Consider the following 22,590-nt stretch of genomic DNA (forward strand, 5'->3'; position numbering starts at 1 on the left):
TGTTCAGTCATTCAGTATAAAGAACATTAATAAGAGCAATATGATCCACAGAAGGACAAATTACAGAGGGAAATGAAAGTGATTTAAAAAAGGCTAGACTGGGCGAGGCTGAGAACAGACAATATATGGAGTTTTAAATACTAATATGATTTTGCAATTGTTTTTAACTCATCTTGGCTCTAGACACAACCTCATGATTCATTGCCACTTCCAGGTGAGTAACTTTGATTGCATTAAATGACTTTGTTGAAATATTTTTTCGTGTCTGCTTTCAGATCTTCAGGTCTGTTTCTGTCTGACTTGTATCCAGAGGCACCACCAACTCTGCCCTTTATCAACCAAAGTGCCCTTATGAAACTTCGTTTTAAAAAAAAAATATATTATTATTATTAAGATTTTACTGAGGCCGGTTTGAAATGATCTTTTGAAAACCTGAGCGATTAAAAACGAGTGAAAACAGAACGCCCTGAAATCAGCTCTAGCCCAAATCAATGATAGATAACGTGAGGACGACCACATACAGCCCCAGTTCTGGACTGATTTGCCTTGGGGGGGCAGTAAAATTAAGTGGGCATGTTGATATTCATGTTGCACCAAGGAGGATGCTGCTTTAAAGACAATGGAAGGTAAACAGAGGTTAACTGAAGGAAATAACAATGACTGTATATAGTTAATATTGTATATGTATTATATCAGTTGGTGGTGTGACATTTTTCCATTGAAAACACACGTTTAGAGAATGTTACAAATAAAAGTCAAATTTCATTCAACATGTGCATGTAATTTTTTTTATAATGAAGTGTTCCACGTGCGCTAAAAAGTGCCCTTTTCCCGCCCTGAGCACTTGCCCGCCAAAATGTCTGTGCATGCCACTGCTTGTATCTAACGGCTTCCAGAAATCTACAGGCAGATCTTATGGATCTACATGGCAGAATCCATCCAGGAAATAATATTCCAGTAGCATGACCTTAACCCTTTGATTCGCAACATGGCACAAAAAAAAACCCGACTGAATTTTAATTTTCCATAAATTAAAACTTAATCATTCAGAATTAAAGGTATTCCTCCATGAACTTGTTTTTAAGCATGTAACTTCATGTGTGGCTGAGGGTTTCTATGATTATTTTAATAATAAATTAAATCAATAATTCAGAATTTAACCCTCCTGTTATGTTCATTTGTCAGGAACAGCAATGGTGTTCCGGGGTTAATTGTGTAATTCCATTGTAACTCCATTGCTAATTATTCTATCAATATTTAGTGCAAAGATGTTCCTTACCTCTAACAGATAATACTGGAAACTACTGGAGCATAAGTGTCACTGTCTATAGTCAAAAGAACCGTCATCCAAGAGAAAACGCTTCAAGCTCGACTTTAATTGTTCAAATGTTGGAGGAGTGAAGGTGAGTTATTCAACCATAACAACACTGTACCAACTGTTAAGCATGGTGGTGGTAGCAACATGATTCGGAACTGTTAAGCTGGCACTGAACTTTTGAAATGTTCTTCCAAACATCTTGCCCTTTGACATATCTATATATTTAATCTCTACCAATTCTGCCAAGATGAATGGTCAAATATCCAACCAGAATTTGGACAGATTTCAGGGGGGTTTCAGGAAAAAAAAAAGTATAAAATATTTTTTTTTATTTTTGCTGTTGTGTGATGTACACTGCTTCTTCAGTACAAATAAATTACTGAAAGGTTCATGAAGAGTGTATGTTGTTGATTTCATTGTTATATTCAATAGTTGCAGAATTCAATGAAGTATTGCGATCTTTATTGTAACCTTATTTATATTAATGTTGGGATGCTTGTCCAAAAAATTTAAAACTAAAATTTAAATTAAAAAGTAATCCATTTAGATGTATTTTATGATATAAGGGTACTTTATATCATATATCCTTTATCCCACAGTTTACAGTATAAAATATATGTAAAACAGAATTGTCTTTGTTTTTGCCCATTATAGTTACATCCCTTATTTTATTAGTTAAATAATTATTTATCTAGTTATCACGCTTTAAGGATCATCAGCGGCACAGATTAGGCCAAAATCCCACAGGGACAGAATGAATGAAGTGTGAGCAAGTCAGCAAGTTTCGCCTACCCTGTACTTTGTGATGACAAGACAAGTTCCAGAGCAGCAAACAAGACCTCCCACCTGCTCTAAACTGTTCAATCGGTTGTGTTTACTGCTGTGCAATTTGCATAAATGACAATCAATGGTGTGTTCCTGCAGTTCCTGCTGGTTTTGTAGCTGGTATATGGTCTTAATTTACAGTAACTAACCAAACAAGTGCAAACAAACTATGCCAATACTCAATATGTTACTTCTGTATACAGAAAACTCTAGAAAAAAATAAGAGACCACTTAATGATTATGCTTTTCCTTGATTTTACCAAATTAAAAACCTCTGGAATATAATCAAGAGGAAGATGGATGACCACAAGCCATCAAACCAAGCTGAACTGCTTGAATTTTTGCACCAGGAGTGGCATCAAGTCATCCAAAAGCAGCGTGTAAGACTGGTGGAGGAGAACATGCCAAGATGTACAATCACTGACTATAGATGTGGCACAGTTACAGGAATAAAACTGTCCAACAAATCAGTTAATCAAACATCTGCCATAAATGCGTTATATGTATACGTTTTTAGTACAGCATGTGTACTAAAAAGCTAAATAATCACAGCGTTTAGGATGAATATGGTGATAATCATCCTTAACAGATTTGATTTGGAAGAATCTAGGGAAGCAAAATTTAGGATGGTCTGACACGGTCAACAGACTGAGAGAAGTAAATCATTTCAAAAGCTGAGAGAAAAAAAGATCTGGCTTAATTTCAAAAGTCTAAAACAACAACCAACAGCTGCAGAATCGCTGAAGGGAAAACGTGTACGCTCGGTTAAAAATCATCACTGTCAAAATAACTATTTTCCATTTACTTTTTTTTTTTTTACTTATTTATTATTTAAAAAGACGTCAGCCTTTCTTGTTCTTCATATAGGACAAGGAACTATTGGCAACAATTTCTATGAATGTCATCTCTATTAGATTCTATAACCATATTCATAACGCCTTTAATGCATTCATAAGGTAGGCCTGTCACGATAAGATTTTTTTTTTTGTGGACGATATATTGTCCCAGAAATTATTGCGATACTCGATATTTTTGTAATTTAAGGACTATTAAACGCCACTGACATAATGATAATAGAATAACACAAAAAGAAATAATAATAATAAAAAAACAACAGAAAAGCGATTATACACCTTTTAAAGACAACCAAATTTGAACTAATCATTTATTATAATTAGTTTGGGAATTATATATTTATTTATTCACCTACTTTAGTCCACACTGTGTGTATGGAGTCACAGTTATGGAAGCATGACTGGCTAAAATACTGTTTACTGTTAAATATGTGAACAAACATACAAATAAACACAGTAGACGATATCACGATTATCAAAAATGATTGAGGTCATGTTCATTTATTGTACAGGCCTACATAAGGCATTATAAACTTGGCTATAAATGATAAGAATGCATAACCCATTTTAGGTATGTTTATTGCGCTTTATGAGCTGTGCTTATAATATGTATGTTAAAATATTATAAATATATCATTAATAATAAATATATTCCCACGATGAAAGTCTGTCACTTTACTTGTAGCACACAAAGACATGTTATAATATTTTATAAGTGACTATAACTAATATTATATTCAAGACAAGTATAATCCATGAGCGATTCAAAGTAATTAAATTATTACTGAGGCTGTGTTTATAAGTTGGCACTTTTTTCATAAGCATAATACATTCTGCAAGCTGGGACTGAGTTTCTTGGTAATGACGTTTAACATGTTATAAACACAGCTAATGATGCATTATGATTACAATTCATGATGCACAATAAACATGGCTATGATAAGGTTACACATTTTATAAATATTATTAAATCAAGTTTATAATGCCTTATGAATGCATTATAATATGGTATGGGTATGTTTATAGAGTCTTATAGAGATGATATTCATAGAAAGTGCAAATATTTTTTTTGTCATTATTTATTTCTAATTTTGCCCCATTTTCTTCCTAATTTTTAAGGCCAATAAAATACCCTCCTTCACAAACGATGTCCACTAACACTAGGAGGGTGAATACTACTAAGACATGAGTCCTCCGATACATAGGCTAACATAGGCTGCTAATGATTGTGCATCACTGGTCAGAAAGTGCACAGCACCAGAGCTCTGATATAACAGCTAAACCACGCCTGAGCAACGTTACACTAAAGCTGCATTCTATTTGAAAATCGTTATGTGTATGGTTTAGCCTGTGACTAAAAAGTCTGTGACTTATCGTTAGATATAAAAGGGGTGTCAGACTTTTAAAATGTCAATTAAAAGTCTTTTCAGAGTCTTTTTTAAAGTCGTCTAGTGTATGGTTAGCATTAGGAGTGTGTTGGGGAGGAAATACCATCAACACACCCCTAAAAAAAACAAGGTCTGCTGTGCTCTCTTGGACTCTGGCTGCTGATGGCAAGAAGCATAAGCCAGGATTAAAAAAAATATATATATATATATATATATATATATATAAAACAACAAATACACTGCTGTGCTAAAAAAAAAAAAAAAAAAAAAAAAAACATTCCAAGCTGATTTGGATTGGATTGGATTATTTTCACCACCAAATCTAATAGAACATACACTGGGTTAAACTGACACCATCATAACATCAGTTATCCAATTTGATTGATTGATTGATTGATTGATTGATTGATTGATTGAATTGATTTGATTTAATGACTTGAAAGTGCACAAACTGAACAGCACTCATTACACACTTCATCATCATTTAAAACTTATTTTTTTATTGAGGTTTTAATTGATTGTTTAAAATTAAGAGCATTCTAATCAGTGCTGGGTTGAGCTTGTTGGGTCATTTTGCTGGGTTATTTCCACAGTGCTGGGTAGTTTTATGTGTAGCCCAGCCACTATGTTACTGCTGAAGTCACAGTAACAACCCAGCCAATGGGTTCATTATCAGCATTAATTAACAGCACCTGAAGCAGTGACTCAGGATAAAAAGCAGCACCTAATAAAGCTAATTAATACAGAGTCGGTTAAACAGCTTTTTCTTCTGGCAGCAGTGCTCAGTCCTGAATGACAACAAAACTTTATTTTATTAATTCAAGCAAAAATAATATTATAAAATTTTTTTTTAACTACAAACTACTTGTTCTAATAAAAATATATATATAAATGTGCACTAAATGTACACTAAGTATATTAGTCATACTCTTATTTTCACTACTATCTAATACAATTAATACAATTAATAATACAAGTGTATTTTTTTGAGCTGTTCAACTGAAGATTAAAATATAGATTTAACATCACATTCATTTTAAGGAGTTTATATAAACTGGTAAAAAACAAACCTCAAATCTCATTGTTGCAAGGATCAGCTGGAAAAATTACTTTACCTACACTAAACTAACTGAAGTAAACTTTTTAAGTCTCATTTTAACACATAAAAGTTAATCACCAGAGTTTTCTTGTCAACACAAAATTAATGTTTCAGTAGCAAATTAAACTGAAGTACAGTCTCACACCTTGCTTACAGGTGAGGGTAGTTATGCCTCAAACAGGTAGTGGGTTATAGACAAAAAAAAAAAAATATATATATATATATATATATATATATATATATATATATATATATATATATATATATATATGGCAAACTGTAGTAGCCTTAAATAGGCCACCACTGGTCTATCTTCTGTAGGGGAATACATTGATAAACTAACAAACAGTAAATCAAATAAACACAGAATGGAAAAATAGTTAATGTACACCTCATAGGTCATAACCTCATAAAATAAACACTGATAAAAGCAAATAAAAGAATAAATAAAATCTTATAAACCCAAATGAACTCCCCTCTAAATGGTATGGCCCAAAATGGGGCCTACTGAGCATGCCTCATTTTGCTCAGGCCCTATTTAAGGGCAGCTAAAAACTATGCTTGGGCCTTTTGCCAGACCAGAAATGGAAACACAGAAGCACAGGTGAGCATGTAAGTGTAATAATTGTACCTGTAACTATTAAAGAAATCTATAGGCCAGTAGCATACTTAAACTGTAAAATGTGATAAATGTTCCAGGCTAGCAAAATGTTAGCAAAATGCAACTTCTAAAAGGGGATTAGCATTAACTAAGACAATGGCTGGGTAAATATGTTAGAACTGAACTAGTAGAGCAGGGACAGAACAGGACTGGAAAGGGAATTGTTGGTTCTGTCACCACAGTTTTAGAAAATAATGCTAAGTACTTTTATTAAATTATTAATTGAATTTCCAGTACAAAATTAGCAAAGCCAAATAAGGTTTACTTTTTTAAAGTATACTGAAATACAGATTAAGCAGGTAAAATGTAAGTATCAGTAGAAAAAGAATACTTTATTTATTCTGCATATAGTTCAAGAACACTATTGCTATTTAAATACAAAACATTTTTCACAAAGGTTTTTTTTCTTGGCTTCTTTTCTTGTAGTGCCTGTCTCTACTGTCAGGAGAAAGGCTTTCATTTAGATTTTGGAGCGTTGCTGTGAGGATTTGATTGCATTCATCGGCAAGACCATTAATGAGGTCAGGATTTTCTGACCTCCACAGCTCAGTGCTGGGAGACTTTTATACCCTTCTAACCTCTAAAATCTTCAAAAGCAAAAATTTTTAGCTGGTGGATCGTGGACCAGTCTGGGGTGGTTGCGGACAGCTTGTAAAAAATAAAACAAAACAAAACAAAAAAACATTAAAAATAATACAAATAAAAAAAGATTTATGCTCATCTGATTTTGTACTAGTTTTTTTTGTATTGGGAATAAGAGTTTTAAATAATGTATTTCAAATGCAGGGAAATGAAATCTAATTTTTATTAAATTATTTTTGTGCAGTTTTTATTTAATTTCATTGTAACAACTTTAACACGTGTAGTTGTGATGTTCCTCTTCAGTTTCTAAAAAATAATGCTTTTAAATTTACTTTGCATTAACATTCATTGCTCAGGATAAAGTATAGATATTTGGGTTTTAAAAAACGTTTGTAGAAATTGAAGTTTAAACTTTTTCTCAAGAGTGTAAAAGTACTTGATTCAAAACTAAAAGTGTTAAAGTATAAATAATGTAATGTAAATGTAAATAATGTAAGAAAAGAAAAGCCAATAAGGACAAAGGCTTAGGCCATGCCACAGGGTCCTATAGTGCACTACCCTCCCCCGTCCCCAAAATAAACCTTTCTAAAAGTAATATATATAAAAATATTAATATTTAATTTTATTGTAACAATACAACATGTAGTTAGGGTGTATATTGTATTTATATGGTATGTTTATACTTCTCATCCAACCGCAATCAAATTTATTCTATCTGGATGGAGAGATTTATCTGGACAGATTTTTTGTTAACAATGACAAGCCAGAATGAAAACAAGCTAAACTTAAATGGGAGTAATGAGGCTATTTTTAAAATGGAGTAGAAAGTATAGAAAATTTAGTAAAAATGTAGAAGTAAAAAGCCACCTGAAAAATTATCCCAGTAAAGTATAGCTAACATTTCTACTTAAAGCTCACCTTCCGCGAAAATCCGATTTTTCTTGTTTTTTGTGGAATACAGTAGGTCTCTCCGAGTTGAATGTGTACACCTGCACATTAAACTGTTTTGCAGCCCCCATTGTCTGCAGGAGCTAAGCAAAGAAATCCCCCCTCCCCCCCTCCGAAAAACGGGTGAATTTTGAATTATCTTTCTGCCTACGTAGGCAGAAACTCACAGACCAGCCCACCTTGGCTCCAGAAACTCCCAGAGGCGGAGCTGAAGCGACGCAACATCACTGAGCTATACAGAGACACCTGAGCACTTTTTTTTTTTTTTTACAAAAACGGCTCACATGTCATTCCTTCATACTAGAGACCACAACTAGACATTTTAAAATGAAAGAAAAAACGACGGAAGGTGAGCTTTAAGGAAGGTAATGAAATATTTGTACTTTGTTACTTAACACCTCTGAAAATTACCTATGAGTTCCTGTCAGTAATTGTCCTACACTGCTGTTTGTAGAAAAACTGGTAAACTGACTTTTCTAATCAGCTTCCACAGGTGATGCTAATCATAGTAAACTATTCCTTCAGGTTATGATACTTTATTCAGGTGCTACATTTTTAGTAATGCTGATAATTCATTGGCTGGTTATAGGGTGGTACACTGTAACAACCCCACAAATACTCAGAAGCTGCACAGTTCCGTGCAAAATAATCCAGCAAAATAACCCAGAATTTGGGTATATATGTAGCTCCACCCATTTAATATACATTACTTCTTTTAAAAAATCCATTAACTAACATACTGAAAGTCATGAAACGGGTATTACGCATTACAGTAAATGTGGATGTGATATCTGCCAAAGTTGCTAATCTGTTCTTATGGACAGTTCTAGCCAGAAGCTACTGGTCACGGTCATTGCCATCCACTGTGCTGCCCACTATCTATGACTTACAGTATCACTGGTATACATGTTAATGCCCACACAGCTATATACAGTATATCAGGCCTCACTCAAACTCTGATACAAACTCAAGATAGCACCTCACAACTTATAGAAGACGTTGTTGCCAAGCTGTATTTTCAGTTTTTGTATTTGGTTCATGCTAAAGTGTTTCTTATAAAAAAAAAAAAAAAAAAAAAAAAAAATCACTCAATGTTTAAATACAACACCTAAACAAGTAACATAAAACCCTCCAATTTATTCTCCTCCAGTACTTCCATAAATAACTAGTGCAGCTATCTCCTGTGTTGAGCTTCTCACCTGCAGCTGCTTGTTTAATTCAAGTGGACACAAGCTGCCACTACAAGTTCAGCAGTGTGTGGGGGGGAGTGTGCAGTGTGCGGTTTGCTGTTAGGAGTCATTGCAGTGTTTAAGGTAACACCTGCAGCAGCGTGTGAGGAAGCTGGAAGGTGACAGTTTACGTTTCTAGCCCAAGAAGCAGACGTGGATAAGTATCTCTCAGACAATACTGCTGCCAAAACCAGCGTACACACCGTGCCACTGCTACTTTTCACACACTATGATTTATGGGTAGTAATTACACCACCACTGGTGACATCATCTCACCACGCTTCCTTCACAAAAGTGACCAATTAATGGTGCTGTCTTCAACTGCTTGTTTTTTTTTTTTTTTTTACCGTTTTATTTTTAGCACTCAAGACAAGAAGACAATCTGTGTCACAACAAGGCAATGCAGAATTCTCTGTATCAACCGTTGTACACTGCTAGGAAAATGGACTTAAACATACACTATAATATTTTTAAGGCCTGTACACCTACTCATTCATGCAATTATCTCATCTGCCAATCGGGTGCCAGCTGTGCCATGCATAAAATCGTGTACACACAGGCCAGCAGCTTCAGGTAATATTCCCATCAACCATCAGAATGGGTGGTTTTGAGCGTGGCATGATCGTTGGCGCCAGATGGGCTGGTTTGAGAATTCTTTACAACAGATTCCAGATCTCTTGGGATTTTTAAAGATTAGTTTTTAAAGTCTCTAAGTTTGTTGAGGATCATTAAAATAATACTAAAGAAAAGAAAAAGAGAATTTTAAGAAAAATGCATGTGACTACACTTATATAGTACTTATATAATGACTGTTCTCTTTTTTGCTAACACTGTTCATCTTCTCTTTACACATAGGAACATAAGTGATACCATTCTGACTCCTGTTGTTGTTGACACCCTGCTCTGCACATTTTAGTGCCTTCCCTGGTTCCAGTGCACCTGATTCAACTTTCCGCTCTTTAACAAGCATCTACAGAGTTACAGAAGGTGTTAATACAGGGAAACCTCTAAAATGTGCACGCCAGTGTTCCTCCAGGACCAGGGTTAGTAAAAAGTAATTTAATCAAAGATCTCTTCTATTATATAGTAACCCAACTTTTTTTTTTGTTTTTTGTGAATTTACCTAAATTGGCTCCTTTTATCCTGTATATAATGTCTCAATTTTGTTCCATATGCAACTAAACATTAAAATATCAGTAATAATAGAAAATCTTATAACCATGTTAGTTTTGCTAAGTTGATCTGGTAAAAAATGAATCATGGTTCTCCAGATCTCCTGGGATTTTCACAGTTTAGTATTTAGTTTGCTGAGGATTATTAAAATAATATTAAAGCTAAAAAACATCCAGCACCAGTTTTGCAGGCAGAAACACCAGAGACTGGCCAGACAGCTTGAAGCTGACAGAATACTATGAAAACGTTGATAAGCACTACAAGAAGTTCCATGGGCTACAATAGCAGAAGACCATGTTCAGTTTCTTCCTCCACTTCTTTCATTCAGTAACAGAAAGCTAAAGTAGCAGTTGATACAAATCCAACAAAAATGGACAGCCAAAGGAAAAAAAAAACACTTACTCTGCTCAGATACAATTTCTGCTGAGGCACACAGATGGTAGATAAGAACATTATGCCAACAGCACAACTCTATGGACTCGACCTGTTTTGTGTAAACAATTCAAGCTGATGGAGGAGAAGGGATGTGGTAGAACAGGACAAGAAAGTGGTCTGTAGAAGAAAATTTAAAGCATTGTATATATTGATCGTATATAAAATGTTAAAATAGATTTAGGGCTGGACGATGTGATGAAAATTTATATTTCTAACATTTCTAATACCTCCTAACCTCAACAGTGTTGGGCCTCAGTCATAAAGCTCTCTACTAGACTTTGGAACATTACTGTAAGCATGAGGATGTAATTGCATTCAGTGACAAGTACGTAACTGTTAGTAAGGATGTCGCCAAGGATGCTGGATGATCACAACCCGACCTCATCCCTAAAAAGTATTCTAAAAGTATTGGATGAGACACCATCATTCCAGAGAACATGACACTTTCCACTGCTACATAGCTCAAAACTGGGTGCATTTTCCCCTGTATGTCGTGCTTGGCATTAGGCATGGTGCCAATAATTTCATATTTATGTGCTCCAGAGGCCCCAATACTTCACTACAGGGTCTAGATGAAGTGTGTGTGTGTGTGTGTGTGTGTGTGTGTGTGTGTGTGTGTGTGTGTGTGTGTGTGTGTGTGTGTAGCTAATAGTAGCTGTATGTAAGGAGTGTCCAATGAAAAACACTAAGTCCGGCATCTCTGGTCACTTTATGGACACACCCCCAGAGATGCCCTATTACATTATTTTTATACTTCCACCCCTATTGTGCTCTAGTAGTTTATTCACTATCCACTGTTTACATATCTACATTACACACACATTGAGGACTATACTTTTATACCTTATATTTTATTTTGTTGTATTTTTAAGTATCATTATCTATCTATCTATCTTTTTATTTTTTTCCACTATTATATCATGTGGCTGCTCTGTACATTGTTTAAATCATTCTAGGTGTGTAGACCAATAGGAATGCTCTAGCCTTGGAATTTTTAATTTTTAGTCCTACAATTTTCCAAATGTGCAGATTTAGACTTCCATTCAAACTTAAGGAAATGTTGGCCTTCTTCTGTACACACTAAAAAAAAAGGACAGATTTGTACTTAAAAGAGTAAAAAGCTAAAAAGTACCTTTCAGTGAAATTCTTTTTTTTATACCCTTGTTTTTTGTACCTGAAAAGATTATACTGATTATAAAGATTATACATAGGATATATGTATAATATGAATATGTGTCAAGAACATGATTATCCAAAATAGTATGGCTTTCAAATGAAAATATAAATTAAAATTATTGTTTATTAAGACAGTAAAACAGAATACAGAATGTACCTTTTGGCTGGTTAAATGGTACAAATCTGCACTTCCTGCTGTTAGAAAAGACTTTGTACTTTAGAGGAAACACATCTGACCCCTTGAAGACTAATATTGTACCTATGAAGGTACAATTATGAAAAGTGTACCTTTGAGTACAAGGAAGTACTTATTTTGTAGCTTTTGTTTTTTAGTGTGTAAAGACACCATTAACTGCTGGATGTACCATTTTAAATATTTTGTGCCTATAATCATGTATTTTTAAATTGCAAATTTAAATGAACAAATAGATTATGTTGATTTAATAAATGGTCAGTCATGATCACATTCAAATGTGCGTTTATTTCTTCTCATATCTAGCACGTGCACGTGGCTTCTTGGAAACAGAAAACGAGACGATTACACTCAGTCTGACTTCAGTGTTTAACTCTCGCTAAAGGACAACTATTGGCTTACGATGACATCATGCTATTACACATCCAATCCCAGACTGTGATCGTCATCCCTTAAGTAATGAAATAAATAAGTAGAAAATAAATAAAGTCATAGAGTGCTGGAGTTCTTGACTTTATGGACAGTGTCGGATTTAGTGCGCACCTTTAGTCGGTACTTTAGGTAAAGCAGTTCATCCTGTAGATGAACTGGACTCAGGTATCTGGATCAATAGGCCGCTGTCCAGTATTGATGGTGCTGAAAAGACTAGAATCCCTCCCTTTTCTGAGCCCCATACGGACACACACATACACACCGCCTTTGCCGCGGGGATTTTATAGGATATATGGTACTTTGACATCTTCAGAACAGTTTATCTCTAAAAGTTATAGACAAAGGTTTCCTTCAAAAAAAGAAAGAAAGAAAGAAAGAAAGGACAAACACTAGGAAGTCCGTTTAAAATGAGTGTATTTGAGAAATTTCAAATCTAAAATTACACTTAATAAGTCTATTTATTATATTTAATACTTATTTTAACAACAAATAAAAAGCACATACCTCAACCGCACCGTATATCCATGTGATGGTATTGCAAATAGAGATTCTGCTTTCGCCTAATTAGGTTGTAAATCCGCGTTTTTTCCAAACAAACGCTGGAACATTGCCGTGAGTCAGTGGTTATTCAGATGTTTGTGTGATAAACTGACAATCAAACTAAAACAGCCAAATCAACCAAAAGTAGGCTACCTGTTGCTCCTAACTTACTGAAAAAATGTAAACTAGAAGATCCTGGTCGTGGTGAATTTCATAGGCAGTCTATGGAAGCTTTAAATCCTCCAAAACTATAATAGAAACCCGCGTTGCAGATCTTCAAACATCGTTAATACGCTACGATGCATTTTACTAATCAAATAAAGCTTCAGCTCAAGCCGATTCAACTGAAAACAAGTTTTTAAACAATGTTTTCTACTTTTTATTCCACTTGTACAGACTTTCAGGTCGTGCCTGACTGTGTCCTCTTCACAAAGCCCTTCGTCCAAACAAAGGAATCACCTCCGCAACTTTTTGGGGGGCAGCTGGTGCAGCATCCTCGTGAAAAAAGTTCCTCTAAACATCCAGTCCATTTCTTTTTATCTGTTGTCTTCATGCAGAGCAACTTCATGCAGTTCCAATTAAAAATCAAATCCTTAATCCGCTTTTTTTCTCCCTGGCCTTTAGTTGCCGTCCCGGTCCACATGTGGGTAAAACAAACTTCCAGTGTTTCTTTGTATTGTAACGCTCTTTGTCTCCACGTGCGAATGCAGCATTTTGGCCACGCCCCTTATTTCGGTTTGGGACCCCGCCCTCTGGCATTGCACCATTGCACTAAAGTTTGGCGGGACCCTAAAAAACAAACCCTGCCAGTATTGAAGTGAGTCTGAGCTTGTGCTTGATGTCCGTTGTAGATTTGAAATGTTTTGCATCTATTAATATCATATGTGCATAATATGAAAATGTGCAGCCTAATATCAATATAATCTCAGTCTTTGAAAGAGAAAACAAGTGAAGATCATGATTTTGCTCTGATCTTTGTTCTCTTTCACTAGAACGTAAGTGCTCATCCTCAAAATATAGTTTGGCTTAAAAAATAAAAATAAAGTTTTAAATAAGTGTAGATAAAGAAGTACAAACAGCTAAATCTTTTTTTAAGTGAATTTAATGCTATCACTCAGTAAAACCCGTGGTAGCCCCCTTATGAAGCACCCTTATTTTTAAGGTTGTAGGCTGACCTAGGTTGTTCTAGGTATGCCTGAATCTTATCTGTTCAACTGCATAATCAAATAAACACACAGTTAACGAATTAGGAATCACATCAAAAGAACCTTAATGCACAGTGTCATGACTAACTTGGCGGCTTCACCTTCTCCTAGTTAGTGTACTGTAAATAACAACAGGAAATTCAGTACTATCTAGGCAGGTTGATGAACAACTACCACTAGCCAGCAGTCAGTGTGATTCCTAATCAATAGATGAATCTGTTTATGCCTGTGGGTACTACATTAAACAGATCTGCATCCAGACCAATTAACTAATTCAACATTATTGCTTTTTCAGGTTAGAAAACACTGTTGCATGGGAACACTGCTGTTATTTAGAGGGGTTAAAACAGAATAAAGCAAAATGCCTCCCACCTCCTTCTCCTCATCCTAACGCTCCACACTAACACACCCAGAAGGAATTAATTGGTTTAAGCAGCCATTCCCCTTGAACCCCCCCTCCATCCGTCTGACACCCCTCCCCCACTGTCTAGACCCTCTCCATGGCATATATGCCCTTCTATGAACGTTCGGCTGTGGCATTAGCCGCTTTCCTGCTTCCATGTGCCATGAGCTGTGATGATCTGAGCTGATTACTCACTCAAAAGTGATTAGAAATGCTCTTCTATCAGCTTTAGAGGAAGCTTATCTATCTGTTCATGGTTCTGCATGCAGTCGTGTGTGCTTAATTGCAGCCTCAAAGGAGCACTGAATTATGCATTTTTTGGGGGTGAACAAGGTTTTGAACATAGGGCATCTGGGGGAAAAAAAATACACTTATCCATGACCACTTGACTGCTTTACTTTACCCTAATCTCTCAAGAGCATTATTACCACTTATCACAACTTAAGTCATAAGCTTTATGTTGTTTTGAACCAGTATGGTCTCAGCCTTACAGTGGTGAACACATTGAACCAGTCTTGAACCAGTCTTGAACTAACACAAGCTTTACCCAGCTTTAATTTATTATTGATGTGTGAATGTTCTGATCGACATGTCCCTTATGGGACATATTTAGATAATTAGAGACAAGATTTTTTTTTATTATTTATTTTAGTCATGACTCACAATAACTTACTTTTGCTTTCAGAAAGAACCTTTTTGCAATAGAGGTGCGTGAGTGTGAAATGTCACTGATGTGTGAAGGACTAAAATACACTTCATATTTTTTTCTAAAGCAAACATGGTTCCCGATTGTAGCAAAATTAGTTACTCTTTTGAATAATTCAAAGAACCATTTATTTTTATAGGAATAAACCCTAATAAATGTCTAAGGTCACCCATGATTGTGGTGATGGCATGATCCAATGTAGTGCATAGTTGTACAATTACTTGTCTAAAAGTATAAAAGCTATAAACATCACACAATGGTGGTAAATCACCATTGTTTTGAAGCTAGATCAGCTGTAGATCCCGAGCCGCTTAGGTTTATACATACATACATAATGTAACCATATGAAATAATCATTAAATTGTATTGATGATATTAAATGATAACGTGCGCCAAGAATGTAATATTAAAGAAACCAGACTTTGCACAAAAAACTCAGTTCCAGCTGATTTATTTCCTTTTGGAAAAAAAGACAAGTTTTGTACAGAGGTCTGACAGGCAGTGACTGGACACAATTGGCTGGCTTTGAATTCTCTACTCAAATGAGATATGGTATGTCAAGACGAAAAAAATATATATTGTACACAGCATATTGCACAAAATGAAACAATAAAATGTATATATTTATCCCCCCACAAAAACAAAAACAACCCGCATGAACAACAATCTTAAACATAGGGATGTTTATATATATAATATATATATATATAAAATGTGTTCAAGTGCCCGTCGTAATAAATCAGTCAGACAAACACGCAGTCTTTACCTAATATACAATCAATGTACATAGAAATCTTCACGTCGATCCTTCGCCTTAAAACACAACAGCTCTACATAAACCTGAATTTGAACAAAAAAAAAAAATACGAACGAAAAAAAAAATGCTATTCGCCATGCCGTAACATACTAAAACGATCAGCTACATTTAGCCAACAAGTAGAAAAAGATTAAATAATCCTTGCACATTTAGGAGTGAAGCATTACTTCATTGTTCGTGGACTCGTGTATAGGCATTTTGAAATGTATATCGTTTCCATCCAGTGGTTCAAACCGAGCGTTTCACTATAAAAAAAGCACAAAAGGGACAGTATTTGTTCTTCCCAGTAAGTCACTGCTACATACAGCCTCGTCCAATGCTCCTTTTTGCAACGTAAGGTACGGTGAGGAAAGGTAAGCTAAGGTAATGCTGCTGAAAAAAGAGACACTGTGTCTTTAAGATGCCTGTGGACTACTGACACTGTAAACATGGCCAGGGGGACAGATTCTGAGCCAACCCCAATCCACCATCCCCATCTCCCCCTCCTCCCTCACCTCCAAAAAACAGCGATGTTCTGGATAATTTTGTACAAAAATACACGTAGAAAATTAACGAAACGTTTCGATACTCCTTTCTCCGTGTGAGAGGTCATGAGTTAAATAACACGATGCAGTTCTAGCCCTTCTGCAACAGAGACGGACATATGTGTGCGTGCGCGCACAACGAGACAAGATGGGAACAGCTTAACAGAAGGACGAGAAAATAAAAATAATAATAATAATAATAATAATAATAATAACAACAATCATAATTATAAAAAATACAAACCAAAACATTTGGCCATTATAAATACACCGATATAAAAACGTCCTTTTTAATTCTTTCTGAGCACAAAGTAGTTAGAAAGGAGGGACCAAAGTTGGATGAAAAAAGGAAAAGGCAAAGAGGGAGAGAAGTTTGGTCCTGATTTTTTTTCCTCTGTAGTGTAGAAAGTTGAACCGTCTGAGTTGCGTTTTTTGAATCCTGATGTCGGACAGGAAAAGCTGGTGATTGTTTACTTATCTTTTTTAATCAGTCAATTGCGCAATTCTTTAAAAGTCTTCTTTAAAAAGTCTCACTCTTTTCCACAGTCTTTCTTTCAGTTTTCCTCATTGAACCATAACCATAAACCATGCTCTTGAGTCCTTTAAGCCTGGCTAAAAAACCCCACTCCCCATTCAGCTCCAGTGGAAATCTGGAATTCCTCATTTATGTATATAAAAAGCTCACCTTTTTTTCTTTCTCTTTTTGCGCCAAAGTCCCTCACTCTAAAACGTGAGTCCTTAATAAATGTCCCTTTAAAGTTTAAACGGCCGGACAGCCTCGTCTTCATCTCTGTGCAATTAATGCTTTCTTTCTTTCCCTCAACAGTTAGTGAAGTCACATCTGGCATCATCTTCAGCCACCGAACGAGCAAGCTAAGCTTTTTTTTGCTTGTTTCGTTTTCCCATTTCCCATCTGGGCTGTGTTTTCCCATCTGGGTGGGGGCGTGTATGAGTGAATAGGTGAGTAAGTGAGTGTGTGTTTGTTTGTTTGTTAACCCTCAACGCCAATTCTTGGCATGATACAAACAGGAGAAAGCATGGTTATCATGGCTTGCCCTCAGCATGGACGCCGGGTTGGCTCCATCTTCAACTCCGTCCGCTTCATCAGCTGGAGTTGCTCTCTTACTGGTTGCGCTCAGCACGCGTCAAACAGTCAGTACGTGAACACCAGGTTGGATATGGTGGACTCCAGCCAGTCTCCGGAGATCATCTCGCTTACCTCCGGCGTGCAGTAGTCGGGAAAGTCGAAGTGCGAGCCGGAGCCGGACTCGAAGCCCAAGTCTAAGTCTCTGTCCAGTGACACCGCGCCGAATCCACCCAAGCCACCGAACCCTGGGCTGGGGTTGAGGTCCAGCAGGTCATCCTCGAACTCTTCGTCCGAGGAGGATGATGAAGAGGAGGAGGACGAAGAGGACTGCGAGGAGGAGTGCGAGGCTGACGGGGCTGGAGAAGAGGCGCGACCGTGCTTGAAGTTGCGCGGAGCCAGCATGGCAACCCCAGATGTTTCCACCTCGTCTTTGCAGTCGTCGTACAGACTCAGCGGGTCGCACGACTCGGCTGAGCTGCTCAGAGTAGGGCTGGACGGGACGACCACGGACAGCGGCTGACACTCAGACACGCCTCCCGCCTGAGAAGCGCGCTTGGCCGGCTTGGCTGAGGAGGTCGGCCGCGGCTTGTAGAGCGAGTGGTGATCCAAGCCGGGCTGCTCTTGCGCGCTGGTTTTCCGGTGCGTCCTGGGAGGTCTGGCCCCGTGGCTCTTCTTGGAGGAGGGCTTGGCGCCCGGGTTGCCGCCCACTTTGTCCCCGGCTTTGCTGGAAGAGGAGGAGGAGGATAAGGAGGGCTTGACTTTCTTGCGTGGTCGGTACTTGTAGTCCGGGTAGTCGGCCATGTGTTTGAGCCGGAGCCTCTCGGCTTCTCTGATGAATGGTATCTTGTCGCAGTCCCGCAAGAGCTTCCAGCGCTTGCCGAGGCGCTTGGAGATCTCAGCGTTGTGCATGTCTGGAGACTGCTCCATAATCTTCCTGCGCTCGATCTGCGACCACACCATGAACGCGTTCATTGGCCGCTTAATGTGGCCGCTGGGGGTCTTGCACCAAGCCACGTCCAGCTTGTCCCCGGCCAGGGTCGGGGAGCACGGGGATGGAGAGGCGGAGGAGGTGGAGATGGCCGAGTCTGGGTCCATCTCACCCGGGTCCACGGGAGAGTCGCTTAGCGGAAAGTCCGCGCTGGTCGCTGTGATGGTCTGTGCCACCATGACTGGATGCTAAAAAAAATGTAAAAGACTTAAAAACAAAAACACACACAGTCTGTTCCTTCTCGCAGTTTGAAGTAAGTTACTTCTTCAGCTGGTGGAGTTGGTGGAGCTTGAGCTCAGTCTGTGAGACTGAGGCGTGTGGAGGAAAAAAGTTAGTCTGCTGCTGTCTGAGTGTGCGCTCTGGTTTATCTCCCTGCTCCTATAGCGAAGCGTCTCTTGCACGCATGTCCGCTGCGTGAATGTGAGAAAGTGCGTGGGGGAGGGAACTGTCAAGTTTTTCTTTTCCCTCGTTTTCCCCAGAATAAAAAAAAAACAAGCAGCCAGTGAGAATATCAAAAGTTATTTTCTTTAAAAAAGGGACTGAAAAAAACACAACAGCAAGTTAAACCTCAACTGCCAGTGCGGCTGAAAACGAGCCCAGTGCCTCTGTGGATCCAGCGAGCAATGCGTAAGTTTGTGTCTTCAGCACGGTGCTTCGTCCGAGCGCCACGCGGTTTGAGTGTCTGGCGGCTGCGCTCTCTCATAGTCCCTCTCACTGCTGCCCCACTGTCTGCGGTCAGCAGCGCCTCGCGCCGTCGCTTTATGCTTTCCCACAGCCATAAAGGCGAGAGAAAACAGCCAACCGGCGCCTGTCTCCAGCCTGTCCGGGAGCTAACCACGCCCCCGCCGCGCTCCCATTGGCCCAATATCGTCTCCAATAATAATCGGCGCGAGCAATGAGGAGCTTCGCGTCTGACCTCATTCCACTCTGTGCCGAGAAACTTAGTTTTAAAGGTACATGATTTTTTATGATTTATTAATTTATTTATTTCGCTTTTTTCCTTCCTTCCTAGACCTTGTACCTGATTTGGCAGCACTACTGTCGAATTGTGTAGCCTGTGAGTGTGATTAGATTAGCACTGATTTTTATTTTATTTTAATTAATTAATTGTTTAATAATTATTTATTTTAATAATTTTAATTTCGCAAATAATCTCACCTAGCTGGTTAACGGACGGCAGAATTGAAGTCCAGTTGGTACTTCTACTTCTGCTTTGACCAACTTTTGGCCAAAAGTTATCTAGTGACCTGGGACGTTGTGTACAAGAGTTTCATTATTTATTTATAAGTTGATTTATTTATAATGCTTATTTAATAAAAAAAAAAAAACTGTGTTAAAATAAATATAAAAATATAGATAAACAATAAATATATAATTTGGCAAACAGTCGTCAAACAATTTAAAACCAAATTGAATTAGAAACTTACTGTATCATTAAATAAGCTTAATCAAGAGATCAAAAGATATTAATACTCTTACTATGATATGACATTATTGACATGTTTCCTTTAATGATGCATTTGAGTATGCGAGTATTATTAATGCTGGTGTAATATAGTGGAGGCTGAGTGTCACGCATAGCACGCGCGCGTTTGGCTCTCTGAGGCAGCATGCTTGTGTTTTTGTTTCAGCCCCTGCTTCAAATAGAGAGAAAAAGGAGGGGGATAGAGAGAGAGAGAGAGCGCTCGAGCACGAGAGAGAGAGAGAGAGAGAGAGAGAGAGAGAGAAAGAGAGAGAGAGAGAGAGAGAGAGAGAGAGAGAGAGAGAGAGAGAGAGAGAGAGAGAGAGAGAAGGCAAGAGACTCTGCCCACCAGACTGGCGACTGTGAGGGTGGAGTCGAGGAGGGAGGTTGGTGTCTTTCAGTAGATTTTTTTCCCCACCCGTGTTCACCGCACACTTTAGTGCATTTCCTGCTCTATAACACACACATTTAACCCCATGAATAGCTCCTCATTAATGAGCTGGTGGGTTGAGTCAGGTGTGATACAGCATGAATAATGGATAATTTGATTTAAGCAACACTGCTTCAGTACAGAAAAAATGCTATGTATAATATTCAGTATACATTTCAGAAAAAATAGGATTTAAATGTATATTTATTTTGTTTATGTAAGGCAATGCTGATTGATATGCTACTACTAAATTGAAAACCTGGAATATAATCAAGAGCCAAATGATCACAAGCCATCAAACCAAGCTGAACTGCTTGATTTTTTTGCACCAGGAGTGGCATACAGTTATCCAAAAGCAGTGTGTAAGACTGGTGGAGGTGAACATACCAAACTGTGATTAAAAACCAGAATTATTCCACCAAATATTGATTTTTGAATCCTAAAACTTTATGAATATGAACTTGTTTTCTTTGCATTATTAGAGGTCTGAAAGCTCTGCATCTTTTTTATTATTTCAGCCATTTCTCATTTTCTGCAAATAAATGCTCTAAATGACAATATTCTTATTCTTATTATTAAATTATGGAATTTGGGAGAAATGTTGTCCGTAGCAAAATCAGAGAAACTGATTCAGAAACTGAAGTGTTAACTTATTTTTGTTCTAGAGCTGTATAGAGCCAACCTTTTAGGTTGTACATAGTAAAGGTATTTTATATATATAAAAAAATGGATAGATCAGAAATAAGAAGCAGAGTCTGTTCTGTCTGGTCTGGCTCTTCTGCTCTCGCGCTTCTTCTCCTGACTGTATTTCTGGTCCCCATTCATTCACATGAAATGTTAAAGATTCCTCCACTAGATGGCACAGTAGAGCCAATAAAACATTGATGGAATTCATTATTTAATTTTACACAAAGAAAGTGACTGGTGAAGAAAAACTGTTTAATCTAGGAGAAGCATACATCTGAATATGCATTACGTAATCCGTTTAGCCACCCTCAGATAGCAAAGATAATACTAATGCTTACACATTGTGAGAATGATTTTCTTTTTCTTTTTTTTTGGACCAGTAGTCCTTCCCTGATTCACCCAGAGTGCATTGTCTGTAACCCAAAGCATGCAATGATACAGATACAATAAAATACATATAAAACACATAGTTATAGTTCATATAGTTCATTATGGTTCATAATTTAAATCCCTTTCAGCTTGGAATAGATTGTAATGCACATGCATGCAGTAATGGCTGTGCCAGGGTGTGTGTTGTGTGTAAAGAGAATGTGCATATTCATGAGAGTTCTCTTCAGTGATTTGTTTTTTTTCAAGCTCTGTGAAGCAGCTATTTTGTCTTGTGTATCAAGTGCAGCCTGGGCAGCTGGTTGCCCTACAGCACTGTCAACAAACATTTACAACCTCAGCATTTGTACTTCACTGGGAACATTCAGGTGAGGTCAGCCCTAATGAAACGGATAAATATAATGTTACCAACTTTGGAACTGAACAAACAAACAAGGAAAATAAATAAATAAATAAACTTAAAACTCTAACTTTATAGTAGAGGTTTGGCTTCTGGCCTCTCAGTAAACTCTAGACACTGTTTAGATTCAGGTCCACCAACAGCTTCACCAAATCACAAGGAATAGTTTATTATTTGGATTTATTCTAATGTTAGTGTTTTATTGAATACATGAAGATAAATGCTCCAAAATTTAATACAATAAAATCTTTTCACACTGACTTTCACTGAAAGTAAAACATTTTTTTAAGTTTAAGTTAAATATAAGGTTTTGGCATGACTGTAATAAGACGTGTGCTGTGTTTGATGTATATAGTGTATGTTTTTTATTTCCCTATTTTCTCCCCAATTTACAAAATCAATTACCTATCCCACTTAATAGATCTCCCTATCACTAGTAATGCCCCAACACACCAGGAGGGTAAAGACGAGCACATGCCTCCTCCAATACATGTGAATCCAGACACCACTTCTTTTCCAACTGCTGCTGATGCAGCATTGCTGAGTAGTAGAGGTGTGCCAAAAAATCGATTCACATAAGAATCTTGATTCTCATTTACTACGATTCAGAATCGATTTAAAATGTCCCAAAATCGATTCTA

At 37.3% G+C, this 22,590-nt stretch overlaps 1 protein-coding gene and 1 long non-coding RNA gene across 2 annotated transcripts in view; both read right to left on the reverse strand.

The window, feature by feature from the left end:
• Positions 1–13,554, reverse strand: part of LOC111195528 (uncharacterized) — a 66,153-nt gene extending 52,599 nt beyond the window's left edge. The window contains exon 1 of the long non-coding RNA XR_002651706.2: positions 12,818–13,554. This is a non-coding gene — a long non-coding RNA (uncharacterized LOC111195528). The remainder of the gene's footprint in view (positions 1–12,817) is intronic.
• Positions 13,555–15,602: 2,048 nt separating this feature from the next.
• Positions 15,603–19,332, reverse strand: sox4a (SRY-box transcription factor 4a). Its single transcript, XM_007249416.3, has one exon. It carries the CDS (start codon positions 18,760–18,762, stop codon positions 17,662–17,664), a length of 1,101 nt encoding a protein of 366 aa, XP_007249478.2. The 5' UTR covers positions 18,763–19,332; the 3' UTR covers positions 15,603–17,661.
• Between the last annotated feature and the right edge of the window lie 3,258 nt (positions 19,333–22,590).

The sequence above is a fragment of the Astyanax mexicanus genome, chromosome 3, assembly GCF_023375975.1.
Source record: "Astyanax mexicanus isolate ESR-SI-001 chromosome 3, AstMex3_surface, whole genome shotgun sequence".
NCBI lineage: Eukaryota > Metazoa > Chordata > Actinopteri > Characiformes > Acestrorhamphidae > Astyanax > Astyanax mexicanus.